Here is a 22,421-nt window from a genome sequence, read left to right on the forward strand (position 1 = left end):
CGCGTTGTCAGCATAACTCCTGACAGGATCATCAAAAATGAAAAAACAAAAATAAGTGTTTTAGTTAAGACCATAAGCTCGTGCGTAAAAAAAGGAAAGTAAAAAAAGTAAAAATTGGAATTTTGGCAGACATTTTTCCAAAAAAATGAAAATTTCGGTCAAATTTGCTTGTTATTTTTTTTTTTTTTTTTTTAAATAGCAAATAGCGTTCAAGCACTAGTAAATTGTATCTCGAACACCTGTGTTAAATTTCATCAAGATTGGTTGAGTAGTTTTCGAGAACATTTGACAACCGACTTTGAAAACACGCTTCCGAAAAAAAGGCGTTTAAAGTTTTGAGCAACAATAAAAGTGGCTTGAAGCGCACACCTTCCAAAGGCTGTATCTCCGAAACTATTATCCAAATCGACTTGAAAATTTAGGATAACATTCCTGAGATGTTGTAGAAATGAATAAGCCCAAAAAAAAATCGATGTTTGAACCTACGAAACCCATGTAACCCCTTAATTGTTTATAAAAAAAAATATTTATCGGTGCGAAAAAATCTTCGATTAATTACTAAAAAATATATTTAAGAAGCTCGTGTTAAAATTTTAGACTAATCGGTTTAGCCGTTTTCGAGTAATGTTGGTCACCGAATTTGAAAACACCACTTTGAGAAAAACTCGTTTAAAGTTTGACAAGCACTTTACTTTACTCCGAAACGTCTTTTCAAATTTGCGTGTAACTTCGAAAATATTCACCGGAACGATATTAAATTTTCTGTGTGTATTCTTAAATAAAAATAAAAAAATCGATTTTATTGAAAATTCTAACTGTACATATATAACCCCTCAATACAACAAGTAGGCGAAGTTCAAAACCCAGGAGGTGCACTGTAAATGCAAAGCCCACTGCGAAACGTGAAACACTCCCATCAGAAGGAAACTACGATTCGACGGAGTAGCAGACTTGGGTTGAAGCATCAGGAAAATGGTGCGCCATTTCAAGAAGGCGAATTTGTACAACAAGCAAACGTACAGAAATAGGCAGACGTCTCCCTATCAGAGGAAAGCAATTGTAAATTAACTGTTTCTTCAGGTAAACTTTTATTATTTTAAATGTATTGCAGAGAAATGTTTTTGAAAAAAGGGTTTGGATACTAAAAAGGGTCAAGTCTAGATTTCATGCTGGACAACGAAGAACGTGTGGGAGCTTCGCGAAACGCAGAAAGCAGTTCTGATGTGGATGCATCTACGGATAGTATTGCTACAGTATCGATAAAGTTTCATAAACAGGAAACTATTGCCATTTTTTTAGTTTTTTACACTTTTTATTCACTTATTTTTATAAAATATTTCGTCAGTGCAGTTTTTGTTCTAAAAAATAAATTTATTTTAAATTAGTTACGGAATATTTCCTAATTGTTGCTTCTGTAACAATTTTTACATTCAATAATTCCCGCATAGAATTTCCTCTAAATGTTACATACAGAAATTCGTTCTTAAATATAAATTTCTGGTCAAAATTCCAAATCGTGCTCGTTAGTCAGACTCTGCAAAACAAAACACACTTTTTTAAAGTACACAAAAATTCCTAAATTGCGACTTCAGAATTCCAAATGTATGCACAAAGCTTTTACAGTCGACTCTCGTTAATTCGAAATTCGAGCGACCTTAAAATATTACGAATTATCGAGTTTTTGAAATATTAAATGGTTCGAAATTTTTGAGAGAAAATAAATACAACTTTAAATTATCAAGTGTTTTTATTTGACTGCTAATGTTTTTCATATTCATAATGTGAATTAATTAATCCTTGCAAAGAACTCATTTATACGGGTTTGCTTCGAAGCACATTGCTGCTGCTCAGACTTTTCAACAAAAAAGTGCCTGATATGCTCTTTCATCAGTTTCGTTTTGTAGACAAAAGCTTTGCAAGTTATCGTATGAGGCTCTTGTTAACTTAACTGACACCTCTGCCAAAGGTTCTGATGTATCGCCTTCATCTTCATCGTTGCTCTTTTCTTTCGTATCTCTCGCAGATAAAATTTCGCCATCGGTTAGTGATCCTGAGACAGCAACATCTTCATCTACTTGAACATAGTCAGAAAAACTCATACCGTTGATGTCAACTACTGGTACCATTGATGGTACTTCATCATCCATAATTATTTGCGAATTGTCGTGATCTTTTTTTGAAGCAGTTGAGAATAGTTAGAGTGTTACTGACCGCTATTAAAAAAACGTTTTCTTCATTTTGGTCTTTCATCGAAATTCGAATCTACGTTCTCTCGAATTCCGAATGGTAGTCACGCACCAACACATTCGGCTATAGTTTAATATAATATGACGTTCCCACGACAGTCAGTTCTACGTAATCGGAACGACTCGGATTTACATCAGGCCAATGACTGTCACTCCAGCAGCATTCCCCCTATACATATGTATGTGAAATGTTTATGCTGTTACAACAACAACAACATATTTTAATATTTAATTTTTTCGCATAACATATTGAGTGCACGCGTGGGTAGCGTCTCATAATAAGTAATAGTATGTAAGATTAAAATCCAAAGGGTCTATAACCTTTTATGCTAATCAAAAATTTAATTATTTTAAATTGATATAAATTTTTTGTATATGAGCCAGTTCTGAAGAACTCTACTATCGTGACTAAATTCTGGAAATCTAAAAATAATTAAAAATATTTTCATCGGCTGGAGGACCGCTGGCAATATGCATCACATCAATGCAGTCAATATTTGGCAAAACAATATGGAATTTTATTATAAATTATGGTTTTTGGAACTTACCTATCCAAAGTGCCGATTCTCGTTTTTCACACCAGTGGGCGATCGTACGACATCTTGACTCAATCTGTGTGTGAACATTTTTGATCTATTAAGAATGCGAGAAACACTCGTCAGTGATGTATTGAAGTGGTCAGGTAAGTCACGAAAGCTACATATGTACATGCCTCATGGCATCAAAATCGCCACGTGTGTCTTCCTTGGTAAGTGCCTATTCGCGTACGACTCTTATAGATTTCGCTCTTGCCAAAATTTGCAGACAGAATTTAGTACAATTTCTTCGATATGCGAATTCTGCCTCCGCATAGGTGGTGAAGAGATTTTTAGAGGACCGTTATCTGGCTCTGAGCGAATTTGACATATATGCCGACGTCATTCGTTTCGTGTTTCACAAAACTAAATCTAAATATTGTGAAACACAAAACGAATGACGCAGATTCCAAAGTTCCCCTCAACAATTTTTTTTTTCTCACCATACCTAACGAGCAAGCCTGGTATCTATCATAATTCTTAATACTATCCCTTTCCTCTCTCTCCCTATCTCAGAATAGTTCCTCAAATAAAACATAACTATCGCTATCAGAATAGTCCATAATCCATAATAATAATACATTCGGAAATGACAGCAACTTTGTCGTCCCTTCTATTTCAATTTAGTTTTAAGTTTTGTTAGTTATTATTAGTTAGTTGAGTTTGACACTTTTCAAGATTTCGCCAGCAAAACTTCTAACTAAATTTTGTGACTTTTAACACATGAGAGTCACAGTTACTCTCTCATTGTCTTTCTAATTTTCAAGCAAAGGAACTCATTAGGGACTAAACCTGTCTACTTCTGACTGTTTCTGATTATTTTTTGTATATAAGGAACACAACTATTATCTACATTAGAGTTAAGATACTTTGGTATTCACACCGACACCCGTTGTATTTAAAAAAGTCGTTTAGTTTAAAAATGCTATTAACACACATTTGCGTCAGTGCGTAATACTCACTAATAGTAACTAAAATCACTGCTCTCTAAACACCGGCATCACACATACGAGTGCTTACACTAAACAGCGGCTTCAAAACTTCAATGATGTGAGTGCAGTACAGAGAACGTTAATGTTAATGTTAGTTAACTTTCTCTGTGCAGTGAGCAGTGGAACATTGGGAATAGCTGTTTTTAATTTGTAACCAACCACAAAAATAGTCAATTTAAAAAAATTTACAGCACGTTACAATTTTCTTAATTAAATTGCAGAAATAAAAATTTGGGCATACCTCAGTTAATCGGGATGGTCAGAATCGAGGGCGTGAGAGCGAGTGCAGTTAACAGCGAACATCATACGCATCGCTCGCAGTTGCTATGCAAGTGGGAGTCGACTGCTGTGAGAGCGAACGGAGCAGTTAACAGTAAAGAGCAATTAAGTGTGAAGTTCACCTTCATCCGATTAGAATGATGGGAGTTTTTTTCAAAAGGATCAGCTTGGAGTAAACTCCTGCATAAGCGAATTCGTATTTTTTTAACACATTGTGATTCGTTGTCATTGCCGAAGTGAGGTTTGAGTTAGTTTAGCCAGCGATCTGTATTCACTCAGCAACAAGTGTTAGCAAGAGTTGCTATGCAATGTAGCGCGCTCTTCTCTTTTAAATGTGAGCATTTAGTCTTATACTGAATTTCATTGCCTTTCGAGTTACGACAGAGGTAGCATCTGCAACAGAAGAGAATATCATAAACTTCGCGAATTATTCGATTGCACAGTTGCTATTGTTATGCCTTTGGCGTTTGCTTTTCAAACAAAAAGTATAACGACGCTACAATGGAAGAAGATGTAAGTATATACATATATTTTATTGATGAAAAAACAAATTTTGGTAAAATATTAGTATTAAGTATTTAAAATTATGTGTTATAGTTACCGTCTAATAGCCTCACATTATCAAGCAATGTGGAAAACAGTGAAGAAGTAAATTTTTCGGAAATAAAATTGAAAATTTTAAATAAAGAGTACGAAATATGCAATAAAAAAGGGCGTAGCACTGTTTGGCAGATTTTTGGCAAGGTGAAGACTAGCACTGGTGACGAACTAAATAATATATATTAGTTGCGTGCAGAACCTGTTGGAACGTATATAAGTTCAATCAAAATAGCACTTCTAATTTAGTAAGACATAAGTGCTATAAAAATTTTAAAGACAGTGTTTCTGTATCGAAGATAGAAATTAGTGCTGATTTGAAGCATGTCGGAATAAATATTTTAACAGAATGGGTAATTGCAAATTGCCGTCCCTTTCAAATAGTAAAGGATTCGGGTTTACTGAAATTCTCAGAGTTTCTTGTATCAATCGGCGCAAAATACGGACTCCACGTCAATGTTGAAGCCTTACTACCTCACCCAACAACAATATCAAGAAATGTATCTACTTTATATGACAAAACTCTGGCAAAAGTTAAAAATGACTTACAGTTTGTAACTGGAAATAAGATAGGTTTTGGCTTAACATCCGATATTTGGACAGATAACTATATTAGAACATCGTATGTTTCCCTGACTATACATTATACAAAGGATGGTGAACTTATAAATCGGCTATTAGGATTGTCCGCCTTTGAAGGACAAAGATGTACAGGTAAAGTTTATTTTAATAGTCAGTCGGTTATGTTATGATTTTGTCTTTAGGGGAAAATATCCAACGAAAGGTGTTGAACATTTTGAAATTTCATGACCTACTTATTGATAAATCCGTTTTTGTGACTGATAGAGGTAGCAATATGAAGAAGGCTTTTGAGCCTTTTAAAAGAATTTCATGCATAAACCATTTAATGAATAACGTGTTGGAACAAGCAATAACAAGTATTCCTGAGCTCAATGAGCTATGTGATGCAGCTACCAAGCTTGTTAAATTTTTTAAGAAATCTGGAGAGAATTCCGGTTTACAAACGACCTTAAAAAGCTTTTCATCCTCCAGGTGGAACTCAATATTTTATTTGCTGAGCTCAGTAAAAAAAAACTGGGCAGAAATTACTGATATTTTACAAGCCAAACAACAACTGTCTAAGTTGAATAGTATTAGCTTAAGCTATATAGAGGAAATATTAAAAGTATTAGAGATTTTCGAAGAAGCATCAAAGGAACTAGAAGGCGAAAAGTATCCAACGCTGCATTTGGTACTACCCCACATAAACAGACTAAAAAGTACTTGTTCAGTTCGTGAAAGTGACTTAGCTTTCATAAATCACTTTAAAGAAAAGTTAAATAATTTGTTGGACACCATTGTTTTTGAAAATCTTACAGTATATCACAAACTTGCCGTATTTCTGTTCCCGCCAACAAACAAGTTAATATTTTTCAACGAAAATGATAAGACTCTCATAAGAGATGAATGCAAGACTCTAATGTGTAGCTACTTTAACGATACGACCATCCAAGACCATCAAACTACACCTGAAAACCCGCCCACCACTCGGAAAACGCAGCTTTTCACAGCATTTTTACAACCAGCTGAAAGTTCTAATGAAGAAGATAATATAAATAATGAGATTATCAGATACGAATCAACTAGCGTCATATATTATGACGAATTCGACGTCCTTCAATGGTGACGCTTACACCAAGTACAATTCCCTTTGCTTTTCAAAGTAGCCAATAGTCTGCTGGCGATTCCAGCCAGTAGTGCCGCTTCGGAAAGGCTTTTCTCAAAAGCAAGGAACTTAATATCAGAGAAGCGAAGTGCAATCGGTTCCAATTCATTTTCTGTGCATCAAATAATGTTTTTACATTATAATATGGATATGAATATATTAAATTAGTGTACGCTAATATTTTCTGTTATTTATTAAACTTATTCATGAATTAAATTTACTTTTGTTATATGAAATAAAAAACTTTTAGATACATATGTATGTACATAAAATTCCACCTCTTTCTAATACATACCTAATTACATTTATGTTCGTATACATATATTCTAAGTACTCAACAGTAAAATCAATTACATGTTTACATATTTTTAAACTAATTTACAAACGGTAATTTGTTGAAGTCGACCATATTGCCAATCGATTCATTTGCCACTCAAATCAATTGCTTTTCGAATTATGAACACAATGGACAATAATAATAAATGAAACATCTATCGTTATTGCAGTGTAGTGAGATCACTCTCTCTCTTCGTAAACATGCTCTTTAGTTCAGATGTTGAGTTAGCGTTATGTAGATCAAGTAGCAGAGTTTTATGCGAGTGACTTAGAACGCCAAATGAGTGAACCGTTGCAGGTGTTTAGCTTGGAGATGACTACGATTGCTAGCTTTGCTAAGCTTACAAGATTATTGTAAATTTGTTAAGAAATAATTATTTTATAATTTATACATACATTCATTTGAGTAACAAATAAAAATAATATTTAAATTACATACAGCGGTGTTCAGAATAATAGTAGACCGATGAATTACAAACTAACTATATTTTCTTTTATTTATTTATGTTTTTTTTACGTTGTTTTCGTAAAAGTACACAACAAAAATTACACTGTGCGACAATTTTGGGGTCATCAAAATCAAACCACACCGGACCTTTTTTTTCTGAAAATATACCTATTCAATAGCAAACCCCTCGCTGGGTTTTTAAAAGTTAGCTCGATTTTTTTTTTTATTGCGTTTTGAAGTTTTCTATTTTCATGAGATTTTGGAGTTTTACCTGTACGCTAAATTTGACTTATAAATCGACCTTTGTTTGATTTAATCGATTTATTTTGTCATAGCTTGATGCAGAAATTTCGTACATGTACAAATAAACTTAATTTGAGAAGAACCTATATCTCAATACGCAATTTTCAATACCAAAATTTCGAAAAATTGTATGTTTTTACCATTTTTTACTGTAATTATGAAAATAATTAAAATTTCTCACTATTTCTTCTATCAAAAATGTTGCAAAATGTACTAAAAAAGTCATTTATAAGATAAAAACATAAAACTGAACTTTAAGTTTGTTATTTTCTAAAAAAATAAATTTTTAACAAGATTTTTCTTCATAAAAATAATTTTTTATACTCTGTTGTGAAACGTCCACAACAATAGCAGAAAACGTTAATATTTGCAGGACAATTGTACATTTTTTATTTTCTTAATTCATAAAAAATTCACGTAAATGAAATTAATAAATTCAAATATGTTAACAAAAACCGTATTGTTCACAAAATATTTAGCGCGTCAAATGTGTTTTAGGAGTTGTTATACACGAACCTGATCTCGCAAGACTGCTGCGATCTTAGAACAGGTAAAATCGTTGGGAACAAATTTTGGAATTTCTAAAACAAACATTTCCTGATAAGACAGACTACAACCTTCTTTATACTTTTTATTTTGGAATGTGTGCTAGCCACTTTTCTATGTACTTAACAGGCTAAAAGTCTTGTGAGACCAATCTTGCTTTTCACTACTCACGATCACATTTTGTTACATCCAATATTCATTGGAAAACCGTATCTGGAAAAAATACTAGCAAAAATAGAAAAATCTGAAAATGTGTATAACGGGTGGTTACGTATAAAATTATTTTCATAATTACAGTAAAAAATGGTAAAAACATACAATTTTTCGAAATTTTGGTATTGAAAATTGCGTATTGAGATATAGGTTCTTCTTAAAATAAGTTTATTTGTACATGTACGAAATTTCTGCATCAAGCTATGACAAAATAAATCGATTAAATCAAACACAGGTCGATTTATAAGTCAAATTTAGCGTACAGGTAAAACTCCAAAATCTCATGAAAATAGAAAACTTCAAAACGCAATAAAAAAAAAAATCGAGCTAACTTTTAAAAACCCAGCTAGGGTTTTGCTATTGAATAGGTATATTTTCAGAAAAAAAAGGTCCGGTGCGGTTTGATTTTTGATGTCGCACTGTGTTATATGTATAATTCAAACCAGTCGGATCGTATGCCGTTTAAGAACATTCTTCTTGCTTCTTAAACTACTTCATCGCCTTCAAAGTATATCCTCTCAGATACAGTGCAGTGTGAGCTGTATATTGAGTGGTTTTGACGTCAAACAAGATTTCGCAAAACAAATTTCAAATCAAATGTCAGAGAGATCTCATCTTGCAAAGTGACAATTTTTGCGCAATAAATTTCTAATTTTCTTAACGAGTTGTTCACAACTGCTTTGTCGTCTACGGTTTCTCTACCTTTTTACTATAGTTCCATGTTCCCACAATTCGATCCTGCTCACCAAAGGCCTTCTGTTTCATTCGCCATATTTCTGCAACAGAAATTCATTCCGCGAACAAATTGTAGAGCAAATTCTTTGTTCAACAAAATCAGACCTTAGTGGTTTTCGATAACACAAACATTTGTAGTAGTTATTCCTATTTTTTGCCAGTAGGTGATCGTTAACGCCAACACATTATTTATCACTTAAAAATTGAGAGACCGAAGTGACAGCTTATGCAAGAAAGACGCTCGTGTATATATAAAGTTCTTGAGGTCATGCATATTTGTGGCTATATCTTCCAGAAACCAATATTTTTCTTTTTGCTCTTTTTCAGATAAGACTTGGGGGACTACAACTTAACTCGAGAAGTGAAGGGACATGCAGTTACCGTCGCTATATATGCAAATCACACCGATTTAGAAATCTTTCTTTTTTTTCTTAATTTTTTTCATTTGTTCACAAGGTTCGCCGTGAATTGGAAGCATCAGGCAGCGATACAGAATCTGTCGGAAAAATCAAAAAAACACGAGGAACGTTCCGAACTGCAGAATTTGTTCAACAAATGTAAGCGATCATTGGCGCGGACCCTTCGAAATCATGAAATCCGTCAAGTTGCCCATGATCTTCCGTATAAGTTAAACTAAGTTATGCACCGAAGACAGTTTACGTCGGAGCAAACACCGAAACCATGAGTTATTCGATCAAAACGCCTTTCAAACAAAACTCTGAAGCGCCTGAGATGTTACGAATCTCTTCTAACAAATAAAATGTTTACCAAAACCAAAAAACCAACCGCAGAAATGACAGATGGCCATGTTCCAATCCTACAGAGGTTCCTGTTGTCATGCACACGAAGTTTCCAGCCACTGTTATGGTTTTAGGTGTTGTGAGCAACAAAGGACATGTCACGTCACCACACTTCTTTACTCAAGGATTTGGAGTGAATTGTACCTAATGCATACATCGAGGTTCTAGAGATAGCAGTGAAACCCTGGATTGATAGTATACGCGTTGACAGCGTATACATCTTTCATCAGCAAGACTCCCCTTCTTCACACAAAGCGATGAAAACCACGTCCATGACCACATAGCCCCGAACTTATGACCACCTAACTCTCCAAACCTTAATCCCCTGAATTACTACGCGAGGGGCGTAGTTAAGCGTGAAATCAATAAACATCCGCATAACACCATTTATTCCCTGAAGCCTGCAATTAATACCGTTATAGTCAACATGAATAAAAAGCATTTGATTCGGGCATGCAATAGTTCCCGGACCCGGATCCAGGAGGTTATTTATTGCAGCTAATGGAAAATTTATTGAATGATTTCATAGATATATAATAAGTTAATGTTGTGTAGAAAAATCGAGAAGTTTCATTAAATTTTGTTCAAAATAAAATGTAATCAGCTTTACTCTCAAGTTACCCTCAAATCCCGTACGCACCCTGTATATTTGAACATTTTTTTTTAATAGCATAAAAAGTTTTAAATAAACTCAGCTGATATGTCTTTTTCTACCGGTCTTTACAAGTGATGGCAAATTTTTCGTTCGTTACCTTTTTTGTTATTTCTTCTTTTTGGGAGAGAATTTTCGCCTACGCTCTTCATTTGGATTGATGGCTGGTGACGGCAAATTTTGTTATCGAGCAATGGATGCAACGCGCCGGCTCTGAAAGTATTCGTTGCGGTACCAGCTAGTGGTAGCAGAGGAAGAGGAAGGTCTCCTCTACGTTGGAATGATCCGGTGGAAAAGTATTTGGCTTCACTTCGTGCGCTTCTCTAAACTCGGCTAAAATCGCTTAAGTTATTGTCGCACCAATCAAGAAGAAGAAGAAATTGCCTATGACACACAATTAAGCTCTAATTAATATATATTTTTACTTAACATGCTAGTAATACCTTTTTATTTAAACGCCAATGTACTTGAATTGCAATATTTGGACTTTGCATTGGCGTGTCGCGTGTGCGGCATTGATAACCGAATGATTTGGCATAGCTACAAATCTTCAAGAAATCAGGTGATGATTGTACAGCATGAAAGAACACAGAAAACAAGCTGACGAGATACTTTCTTATCAAAAACTAGAAATGTTAAAAAAAAAATAAAGTGCCGACGACGCCTAACGAAAAGATGAGAATACATAATTATAAAGTCAGTTGCAGGTCAACGAAATGATTGAATTCGGGAAAAAATCGTCCATGTTGATATAAGTAAATATATATGTATGTATTTACAGGCGCGTGCTTCTTACAAAAAGGTTATCAAGTGGACTGGTTCCCAAATAGTTGGGGCCTGATAATTTAGAACAAGTAAAGTAAAATAAATAAAGTCAATGCGTAGGTAAAGGTCCAGAGAACTTTTCCTCGGCCATATAATGGGATGTCTAAATCGGTGTTGTCACCGTCCAAATTTCTGAGAGAGCATGGTGAGGAACTTTTTTCTTGTCAAGATGGCTTCATTTCCTGGTTGTCAACTCGATTCAGCATAACATATTTTGTTTGACTTTAAAGGCTGTCATGGTTTACTAAAGTCGGGTAAATGTCACCAACTATGTATGTATGTATATATGAAATAAGTGCCTAACAGTACATACAATTTATTATATAACCTAATCATTTTTCATTTACTATTTACTTTTTTAGTCTATGAAGACAAATTTCTTACAGATTATTTACAAAGGAAAGTAGAGTAACTATCGACTAAGATTTAAATACCTAAAAAACTGCATATAAAGTAATTGAAAATACACTTTTTAGAGATTAAAAATCATAACTCGTGGCTACTAACTTACATAACTTAGGTCAACTTACCATATCAGCCTCAGGTGTTTCTGGTAAGCCTAAACCACACATAGAGAGATGTAGATTTTAGATTCCAATGTTGTACGTAAACTGAGAGCCGTGAGAGAATCGTGTTGCCATATCATTTTTCACCTACTTCAAATAATATTATTTCAAATATACCATACAAACTGAATTTTTCAAATATAAAACATACGGAAACGCATCAAAGCGAAAATAGAGGCAAAGCACAGCAAAACATATAATTCTGGATGGTGAAAAATATCGCCGGTGCAATCGTTATGACGTGTTAGGGAATCACCTCTAATAACCTCAATAAAAACTAAGAAAAATGTAAGCCTTGGCTAACATAGCTCTAAATTATGTTTCATAACAACAAAATGTACTGCAAAATGTACGGAAATTATTTAGTCGATGAACCAATAGAATTTGCCGGCCAAATTCATGGAGATAACTGGACTTTTCAGCCGTATAATGCACCGATACTTCTGCAAAACAAGTAAATAAAGGAGCTTTTTCCGCAAAAAATATACTACTGTTGCGATGGCCTATGAGTTCTAAATTGAAAAAAGAATGTTCGCTCATTATTGGTAGAAAATAAAGGGTGAACGATATTAAGTGTTACCTACCTACCTAATTACCTAGTACCTATTCAAAACGCCATAACATTTTTGTGTGAAATAAGGTTTTATTGACAAAATAAAACAGACAAAATTGTTCAAAAATGATTACAATTTTAACATATATTCACTTTAGCTCGATATGTCCACTTTTTGCCTTGACTATAGCCTTCAAATGGTCAAAAAATGAGTTGCATGCTGCACGAACGTGATCTTGAGGTATTTTGGCCCATTCTTGTATAATCGCTTTTTTCAGCGCTTCCATAGTGGCATATTTTTTAGTCCTCCCCTTGCTCTCCAAGCTGGTCCAGATGGAATAGTCCATCGGATATGCGTCTGGCGGATTCGAAAGCCATTGTGTGGACGAAACGCATCAGGTTATTATGTCTACCGACATAGTTTAGCCTGGATTTACAGGACTCAACTACCCTTGAAGTGTTTGGTGGGCTGTCTGAGAGCTTTGCTGTCGCTGCATACACATACATATCTGCCCCTCCACCTGTTTTTCACAACAATACAACTTCTGTTTGATACTGTAGTGAGTGTTTGACTCAAGCGTCTGTATCTGTCGTCGGTTTGTCTAAACCAGTTCATCTTCACTGCCAAGTTGCTAGCCAAACTTAAACCAAACTTAAAAAAGCAAAGGAAATATAATATAAAAGTTTATTTTTTTCTCAAAACTGCCGAATTATGACTTAGCTGAATTCAGTACCAACGTATCAGGCAAAATATGTCCAGAAGAACTTCAATAAAAATAATCTGGCTGGCCTTGACTCTTAACTAAATAAACATTACAATAATATTAAATACCTAATCTATTTTTCTGCTTATTTTGCTGCTACCGCTATTGTCGCTCTAGTTGCAACTCCTGCTGTCGTCTCTGGCTTTTCCTCTCCCAGTCAATGTAGTTGAGCCTCATCAAGACTGTAGCCGCGAATGTTTTTACGGCGTCCTATTTAGCGATGGTCGAGCACATATCCCGGAAAAATCTTGTGTAAGATGGTGGGTGTTCGAATGCCTTCTCCAGCACTGCTCGTTCTTCACTGAAACGTTTGCAGTGGAAGGTCATATGTTCTGCGCTCTCAACTGAATTCGAGGAACTGGGGCAAAAAGGGCTATCAGCCAGCTGGAAACGGTGTAGATATTCCAGGAAGCAGCCATGTCCCATGAGTATCTGAGTTGAGTAGTAGTCGATATCGCCATGCTTCCTGCTCATCCATCCTTCAAGATTTAGTATGAGTTTGTATGTCCACCAGCCTTTAGCTAACTCATTCCATCTTCTTTGTCATTCGACCATCGATCGCATTCTTTCTGCAGCCTTCTCTGCTACCGTCGGTTTCACACCATATAGGCGTTACAGCTCCATCACATGGATGTCCATTGGTACCTTTCTAAAGGGTGGTTAAATTTCAAGGGCCGATGTTGAGTGTGAACCACACCTAAACGTCAAGTTTTTTCTGCATTTCATTCGATATTTTTCAATTTCAGACTAACTGAATTTTAACCATGGCAAAATACCCAATCGAGCAATGCGTTAAAATTATTCAGGCTTATTATGAAAACGGGCGTTCAAATCAAAATGCATATCGCGCACTTAATCTTCAGTGATGAGGCGCATTTTCACCTCAGTGGATTCGTCAATAAGCAGAATTGCCGCATTTGGGCGAATGATAATCCAAGAGTGATTGCCGAAAAACCAATGCAACCACAAAGAGAGACTGTTTGGTGCGGTTTATGGGCAGGCGGCATCATTGGGCCGTATTTTTTCCAAAATGAGGCCAGTCAGGCAGTTACTGTGAATAGTGTTCGCTATCGTGAGATGATAACGAACTTTTTATAGGCCGAATTGGAAGATATGGATGTGAACGATATGTGATTTCAACAGGACGGTGCCACTTGTCACACAGCTAACGAAACAATGGCTCTTTTGCGCGAAAAATTTGATGGCCGAATAATCTCACGTCGCGGCGATGTCAATTGGCCGCCAAGATCATGTGATTTGACACCGTTGGACTTCTTTCTTTGGGGTTATTTGAAAGAAAAGGTTTACGTCGATTAGCCAGCAACAATTCAAGAGCTAAAGGATGAGATAATTCGGCACACGGCATAGAGCGTCAATTATGCCTCGGGGTCATCGAAAATTTCGACCATCGGATGGAGGTGTGCCGCCGAGGCCGCCTTCCATGCGTAATTGAGCCATACCAATACTAGGATAATAAAGAGAAATGACAATAACTTTCTAAAAAAGTTGTATTTTATTCAAAATCAACACCGGCCCTTGAAACTTAACCACCCTTTATATGCCCATATTTAGCCTTCCACATGGAAAATTTCAAATCTATGTGGCTAAAAAGTATTTATCAATTTTTTTGTTAATTTATTGTTTCCAAACAGATAAGTGTAAAAGTAAATCATATGTTTCAAATCGGAATGTCAGAAGGCAAGAAAATAACTTTTTAACTTAATTTTTTATTTACTTTTTCAGTAATTGGAGGTAGGCGTTTGCGAGAGGTATCGATTTAGACACATCTAAATAAATACTCGTAAATTTCCGCGCTTGAATCATTGCCTTGCTACAGCACTTTGCTGAATGAGTCAATTTCGTACATGTAAGGGCTGCACGAAGCAATAAATTACTTGTCGCACTACATTCCCAAAAACAATGTAACAGCCGATCATTCATATAGCTCATGGATGCAACATATTTATTACTTATAGGCAACGTCTTTCGTTATCAAGGCAGTTTAAACTGAGATCAGAGGATTCGAGCTGTTGGAATAAAAATTATTATTTAAATATTACAACAACAAACAAAGTACAAACAAAAACCGCTTGAGCAAAATGCAAATTAATGCAGTGAATAAGCATTTTGTGTAATGTGCTCTCAAATACGAAGAAAAAGCATTGTAGTTTTCCTACATACAAAAAAAAAAAACTTAGCAACAAATTGGTGCTCAATTCTTTTGCTGCACACGCGCTCTCTTCTAATTTGCGTGTACTCTTCCAGAATCAAACAAAATAAAGAGCTTTTGCGACTATATTCAGTGCAAATCCGCAAAAAGAGCTATTCACTCTTGTATATGTACATACATGTATACATGTATATATATTAGCATGTGTAGTGGGGTTGGGTGCTCTGGTTGTTGTTTGTGCAAATCTACCTAAGAGACAAAAATCAAGAAAGGTAGAAAAGTAAAAGCGAATAACGAAATACCAAAAGCGAATTTTTGTGAGGATTTCAAGTTCAGTATACGCGAAGTGCTCATTCCAGTTAGATGGTGTTAAAAAATAAGCTCGGGAAGTAACGGCTATACATAAATATATACACGGCTACACATATGCAACAATAAACATTACAACGACCCCAAACGCGATTGTTTAATTGCCAACAAAATAATTAAATTCCAATAAAAGAAATATATAAAAAAAAAATTATTTTATTAATACGGACTTCTTGTTTGTTAAAAAAACACGAAGTTATTGAGTAAAAAATCTAAATTTTAAATCTGAAAATAATATTTCATAATTTCATTAGTTTTTCAAGAAGTGCATTTTAGAAACCTTTCAGAAATTCACATAAAATAATTGCTTCGTTAAAAGAATAATTACGCCCGTTTTTTGTTGTAAAAAGCATTGTAAACGCTTACAAAATGCCATCGGAAAAATCAATTTATAACCCAAATCCGGCGCTTAGTCGCGATGCTTACATATCCAGCATGGCTGAATATAGAAAATTCTACGAGGAATCTTTGGATAATCCGGAGGAATTTTGGATGCGCGTAGCAAAACAATTCCATTGGGAGACACCAGCAGATCCAAAAAAGTTCCTACAATATAATTTTAATATAACCAAAGGACCCATCTCCATTAAATGGATGGAAGGTGCTTCCACCAATATCTGTTATAACCTGCTGGATCGTAATGTACGCAATGGCCTGGGCGACACTATTGCGTATTATTGGTAAGCCTCTATTTACTAATAACTGACAACTAATGAAAAAGTAATGAAAAACTTACAAAATATCAATGTGCAATCAGATGATGACGCATTTCAAATTCAGCAGTGATTGTGCCTGCGCAAGGATTCAATATACTTGCGCTAATTCTCCAAGTTTCCTTCTGTGCTATCATTTGAGAGTATCGATTTTCCACAGTTTGTGTTGTTATGAATATAACAAACGTTGTGTGTGTGTGTGTGTGTGTGTGAAAGCACAGGCGACATAAACAAAGTGGATATGCCGAAGAATTCATCGTTAGCTGTGGCACGTGTGTGTGTATGCCTGTGCGTGTGTGTACTTACGTACGAGCGCTTACTACCGTTTGTGCCGCAATTCAGCTTGCGTTTGGTGGGGTCAGGACAAGGAGGTGTGCACTACAACAATGTCCTTATGCTGTGAATGTATGTATGATAGTAAGGTGTGCGGCAGCGCATAGGTTAAGTGCGGCAAAGAAACACCTTCGAAAGAGTTGAGAAGTGTTGGCCTTGTGATGGTCATACATACTCGTATGCATACAATACCACGTTACTGTGACCCGCAAAGTGTTCTGTTTTTAAAATGCAATTATATAATAATCGTGAAAATATGACTTACTACAGTCAGCAGCTATATTTTGGTAGTTAATGTACATACATATGTATATGTATACGCAAAATTGTCGCACACCACAAATGTCAGCAAAAGGTTGTGAGCTCATTTGACCCATTGCAGCATAAAGTTTATCGATATATACAGTCGAACTTCCTGAAAATCACTTCACTATATAGAAACTTCATTATAAAGAAACATTGATTTTTTATGTAATTTTATTTAAAATAATCAGTGAGTTTGGTTTGAATTACAGTCTTCCATTTTTCATTTTCAATAAAAGCTTCCAAATCATGTAGAGAGTTGAAAACATTAATCGGCACGTCACTCCTCATTTCCACAAAGGCTCTAATTACGCTAATGGATAAAGCAGCTTGTATCAACGTAGGTAATGCCTCCTCAGTTTCTGCCAATTCTTCAACGGTCAAATCGTGTTCATCGTTATCTGAAATAATATTTACATATTAAATTTTTGTTTGACTATAAAAAGATAAATGCTTACCAGGTTCAGCTGGAACTCCGCGACTTTCAAAAATGCTGTTGAGAATATCTTCTTCGGATGGTTTGTCCCAAGTCTGCACACCATTATCAACATTTACGTAGTCATCAAACGATGCTTCGATATTTGCTACTTTTTTAAATGAAGACTGTAAAGCAGCCTAATCCGATATTGAAAGAAGGTCCTCTTCATCCCAATGCTCAAATGGAATCTGCATAACATCTTTTGAAAATCCAGCCTTTTTAAAACAGTTGGCAACTGTTTCTGGTTTAACATAGACATTCCATATATTGCTAAGATTTCGAACTGCTTGCAGCAAGTCTATGGCCATAACAGAATTTCCTTCATCCACTTGAGTCAGTATATTCGTTAAAATTCGTTTTCTGTAATGTTGTTTCATGTTGTAGATAATGCCTTGGTCCATTGGTTGCAGTAACGAAGTCATGTTGGGAGGAAAATAAGCGATATGAATGTGTCTCAACTTGTCTCTCACATCTTTAGGGTGGGCAGTGCAGTTATCAACAAAAAACAACACCTTTCTGTTTTGATCACAAAATTTTTTGTCGAGTTTTACAATCCATTTCGTAGAAATCTCACTGGTCATCCATGCTTTTTTGTTAAACTCATAATCGACACCTAAAAATTTTATTCCCTTGAAGTACCTCGGATTTTTGGCCTTTCCGATTACCAGCAATTTTAGCTTTTCTGATCCAGTCATATTGCTTCCCACCAGGACAGTTATTCTCTCCTTGCTTTGCTTCCCACCAAAGCATTTTTCATTTTTGAATGCCAGTGTTTTAGTTGGCAAGCATTTGAAAAACAAAGCAGTCTCGTCGGCATTAAAAATGTCGTTAATGTTGTAATTTTCAATTAATTTCGGTAAGACGTTCGTTACCCATTCATCACGGTTTTCTATGTTGGCGTCAGCACTTTCCCCACATAATGTCTTTTGAATAACGCCATGCCGACTTTTGAACTTGTCTAACCAACCTGTACTTGCCTCAAATTCGTGGTGTCCTAGTGCTTCCGCAAAATCTTTGGCCTTTTGCTTCAATAATGGTCCAGATAAAGGGAGATTCTTACCACGTGCAGCGAGTAACCATTTCAGCATTGCTTCGTCAATATCCTCAAAATGACAAGGTCGAAGTCTTTTGCGTTTGGTATTTACTGCCAAATCCTCCGCATTTTTTAAAATCACTTCCTTATTTTTTAAAATATTTGATTAAGTGCTGGGAAGAACTCCGAATTCATTGGCAATATCTTTTTTTTTTCTTTCCTTCATTAACTTTGTTAATCATTAATAACTTTTTTTCAAGCGAAATGCTGCTTCGATGCATCATTTTAATTTCAATCACTGAATAAAACTGTAATAGCTCAGCTCTTTCTGTTTTAATTTCCACATCTAACAGTAATTTTTTGCAACAGAAAACTTTTGAAAAAATTCACTATATGGAGACAAAAACTTAGTTCGCTTGAATTTCCAGCTGTAAAATTTGTTCATTATATAATAGGTCTATTTATAAGTTCGTGCGGTTTTACAACAGATGGCGTAACTTGATTATTATTCCATCGATCCACATTTCCAAACATTCATTGGAGAGCTACTGTCGTAAGGCACAAACGTCAGTATAAGTTTTTTATTTGAAGCGTGAACAACAATATTTTTACCACACTTGAAAATGTCGAATTTCGTGCCAAATAATGTGTTTTTGCGGGGAATTCTTCTTCATTATTTTAATATGAAGAAAAAAGCAGCCGAAAGTCATCGTATCTTGGTGGAAGTTTATGGTGAGCATGCTCTATCTGAGCGAACGTGCCAGAAGTGGTTTGCACGCTTTAAAAGTGGTGATTTTGGCTTGGAAGACGAAGAACGCGAGGGTGCGCCGCCAAAGTTCATGGATACCGAATTGGAGGAATTGCTCGATCAAGATCCGGCTCAAACGCAAGAAGAGGTTGCAAAAACTTTGGGAGTTGATCAATCAACCATTTCCAAACGTTTAAAAGCCATGGGAATGATCCGAAAGGTAGGCCATTGGGTGCCGTATGAATTGAAGCCAAGAGACGTTGAACGCCGTTTTATGGCATGCGAACAACTGCTTCAACGGCACAAAAGAAAGGGTTTTTTGCATCGAATTGTGACTGGCGATGAAAAGTGGGTCCATTACGACAATCCAAAACGTCGGGCAACGTATGGATACCCTGGCCATGCTTCAACATCGACGTCGGCGCAGAATATTCATGGCCTGAAGGTTATGCTGTGTATCTGGTGGGACCAGCTGGGTGTTGTGTATTATGAGCTACTGAAACCGAATGAAACGATTACGGGGGATGTCTACCGACGACAATTGATGCGTTTGAGCCGAGCACTGCGAGAAAAACGGCCGCAATACGCCGATAGACACGACAAAGTTATTTTGCAACATGACAATGCTCGGCCACATGTTGCACAAGTGGTCAAAACATACTTAGAAACGCTCAAATGGGATGTCCTACCCCACCCGCCGTATAGTCCAGACCTTGCGCCATCCGATTACTATCTCTTCCGATCGATGCAACATGGCCTGGCTGACCAGCACTTCCGTAATTACGATGAAGTCAAAAAATGGATCGATTCGTGGATTGCGGCAAAACCGACCGAATTTTTCACAAAGGGAATCCGTGAATTGCCAGAAAGATGGGAAAAAGTAGTAGTAAGCGATGGACAATATTTTGAATATTAAATTTGTAACCATTTTACGTCAATAAAGTTTCAAATTTCGAAAAAAAACCGCACGAACTTATTCATAGTCCATTAGAAAACTTCACTATATAGAAATTCATTATAAGGAGACAAAAATACACCGAAAGTAGAACGAAAAAGCAGTGTCTTCGAAACCAGTTCATTATAAGGAGAGCTTCATTATATGGAAGTTCACTGTAGAGAAGTTCGACTGTAATACTTTATTTGATCAACCCAATTTTTAAGCACATTTTCTATTGCTTGGGCTCCAATTTCATGAATGACAACTTCGATTTCGTGTTTTAAAGCATCAATCGTCTCTGGTTGGTTCGCATAGCATTTGTCCGTAACGGCTCCCCACAAAAAATAGTCCAACGGGCTTAAATCACAGCTCCGAGGCGGCCAATTGATATCGGAATTTCGGCTGATTATTCGGTTTTCAAAAACGGTAGCCAAAATTTCGAGTGTAACTTTGGCAGTGCGACAAGTTGCACCGTCCTGTTGAAACCAAATGTCGTCCAGGTCTTCAATTTTTGGAAACAACTCGTTGAGCATGTCACGGTAACGCTCGCCATTTACTGTAACCGCGGAAGAAGTCTTCTTCTCACCACTTTAGAAATAGGTTTTCAATATTTCCCAATTTTGTTCAAGCGTATAGCGTCCCATTTCGTAAATGTCAAACCTTTAAGTAAATTATGAACACATTTGACATGTCATTTGTGTTACCATTCTCAAAAAAATAGGTGGTTCAAAAAGCAAACGCTATATGGCCCACCCTGTATAATTTCGAGGTTGTAAAAGACCTCGTGTATTTAGGAACCAGTATTAACACCTATAATAATGTCAGGCTGGAAATCCAACGTAGAATCTCTCTTGCCAACAAGTGCTACTTTGGACTACGTAGGCAATTGAGTAGTAAATTCCTCTCTCGACGAACAAAACTAACACTCAACAAGACTCTCATCATGCCCGTCCTAACGTATGGCGCAGAAGCTTGGACGATGACAAGATCCGATCATCGCTTGGAGTGGTCGAGAGAAAGATTCTGCGCAAGATTTTTGGACCTTTGCACGTTGGTAACGGCGAATATCGCAGACGATGGAACGATGAGCTATATGAGCTTTACGACGACATAGACATAGCGCAGCGAATAAAGATCCAGCGGCTACGTTGGCTGGGTCATGTCGTCCGAATGGATACAAACGCTCCGGCTCTGTGTGTATTCGATGCGGTACCAGTTGGTGGTAGCAGAGGAAGGGGAAGGCCTCCTTTGCATTGGAAAAATCAGGTGCAGAAGGACTTGGCTTTACTTGGTGTGTCCAACTGGCGCCGGTTAGCACGATAAAGAAACGACTGGTGCACTTTGTTAAACTCGGCCAAAATCGCGTAAGCGGTTATCGCGCCAATTAAGAAGAAGAAGAAAAAACCTTCTGCCGTTCGGAGGCTACATAAGACTCACACCACAATTTAGAGAAGTGATCGACCAAACACCCATCAATGGGCGTAGTGGCCAATTAAAAAAAATAAAATAAGCACACATTTTCGGGATAGCATCAACGAAAATATTTGTTTTTTGCCATCTTAGTGTTCGCATGAAAACACACCACAAGGTAAAAGTCACAAGGCGGAATTTACATTTTGTATTTATGCATTGAGAACTTTTTTGGTTTGGCTAATTAGGCGTGTTTCCATTTGTGACTGGTTTCATTGGAAGACATTGCGTTTAGTTTTAACGGTGTTACGACGTAATATAAATTTTTGTCACATAAGTTGGACAATTTAGTACGCATTTGATTTAAGGACATATGTATGTATGTATGCATGTCGGAAATTGGTGACATTTTTTTGACAATCTTTTCTATTGAAGAAGTCTGATGGTGCTCACACTCACGGCCGTATAACGATCTACTATACTACGGAACGGAACGGTGGTGAGAATTGATTTACATGGGGCTCTCCTTAGTTTCATCGTATCAGCTGATGCGGGCGTACGCTCACGTTGGTGAGTGTGAGCACCATTAGGTTGCAGACAGAGTGGAAGCGAAGCCGAAGATGAAAAACAGTGCCATAGATGACTAGCTGGGAAACTCTTTTTCTCGTGAAAGCGCTGAAAAATGTGCATTTTTCATAACATTTGCCAATATTGCCACACCGGTAGAAATATGAATTGGGTATTTAAAAAAAAAATTAGGGAATTTTTATT

At 36.3% G+C, this 22,421-nt stretch overlaps 1 protein-coding gene across 1 annotated transcript in view; it reads left to right on the top strand.

Annotated features, from left to right (window-relative positions):
* Window positions 1-15,649: 15,649 nt before the first annotated feature.
* The window catches only part of LOC128862246 (acetyl-coenzyme A synthetase), a 51,416-nt gene continuing 44,644 nt past the window's right edge, over window positions 15,650-22,421 (top strand). Inside the window, exon 1 of the mRNA XM_054100769.1 lies at window positions 15,650-16,375. Within this exon, the coding sequence (XP_053956744.1) occupies window positions 16,065-16,375 (311 nt within the window). The 5' untranslated portion in view covers window positions 15,650-16,064. The remainder of the gene's footprint in view (window positions 16,376-22,421) is intronic.

Source organism: Anastrepha ludens, chromosome 4, assembly GCF_028408465.1.
Source record: "Anastrepha ludens isolate Willacy chromosome 4, idAnaLude1.1, whole genome shotgun sequence".
Lineage (NCBI taxonomy): Eukaryota > Metazoa > Arthropoda > Insecta > Diptera > Tephritidae > Anastrepha > Anastrepha ludens.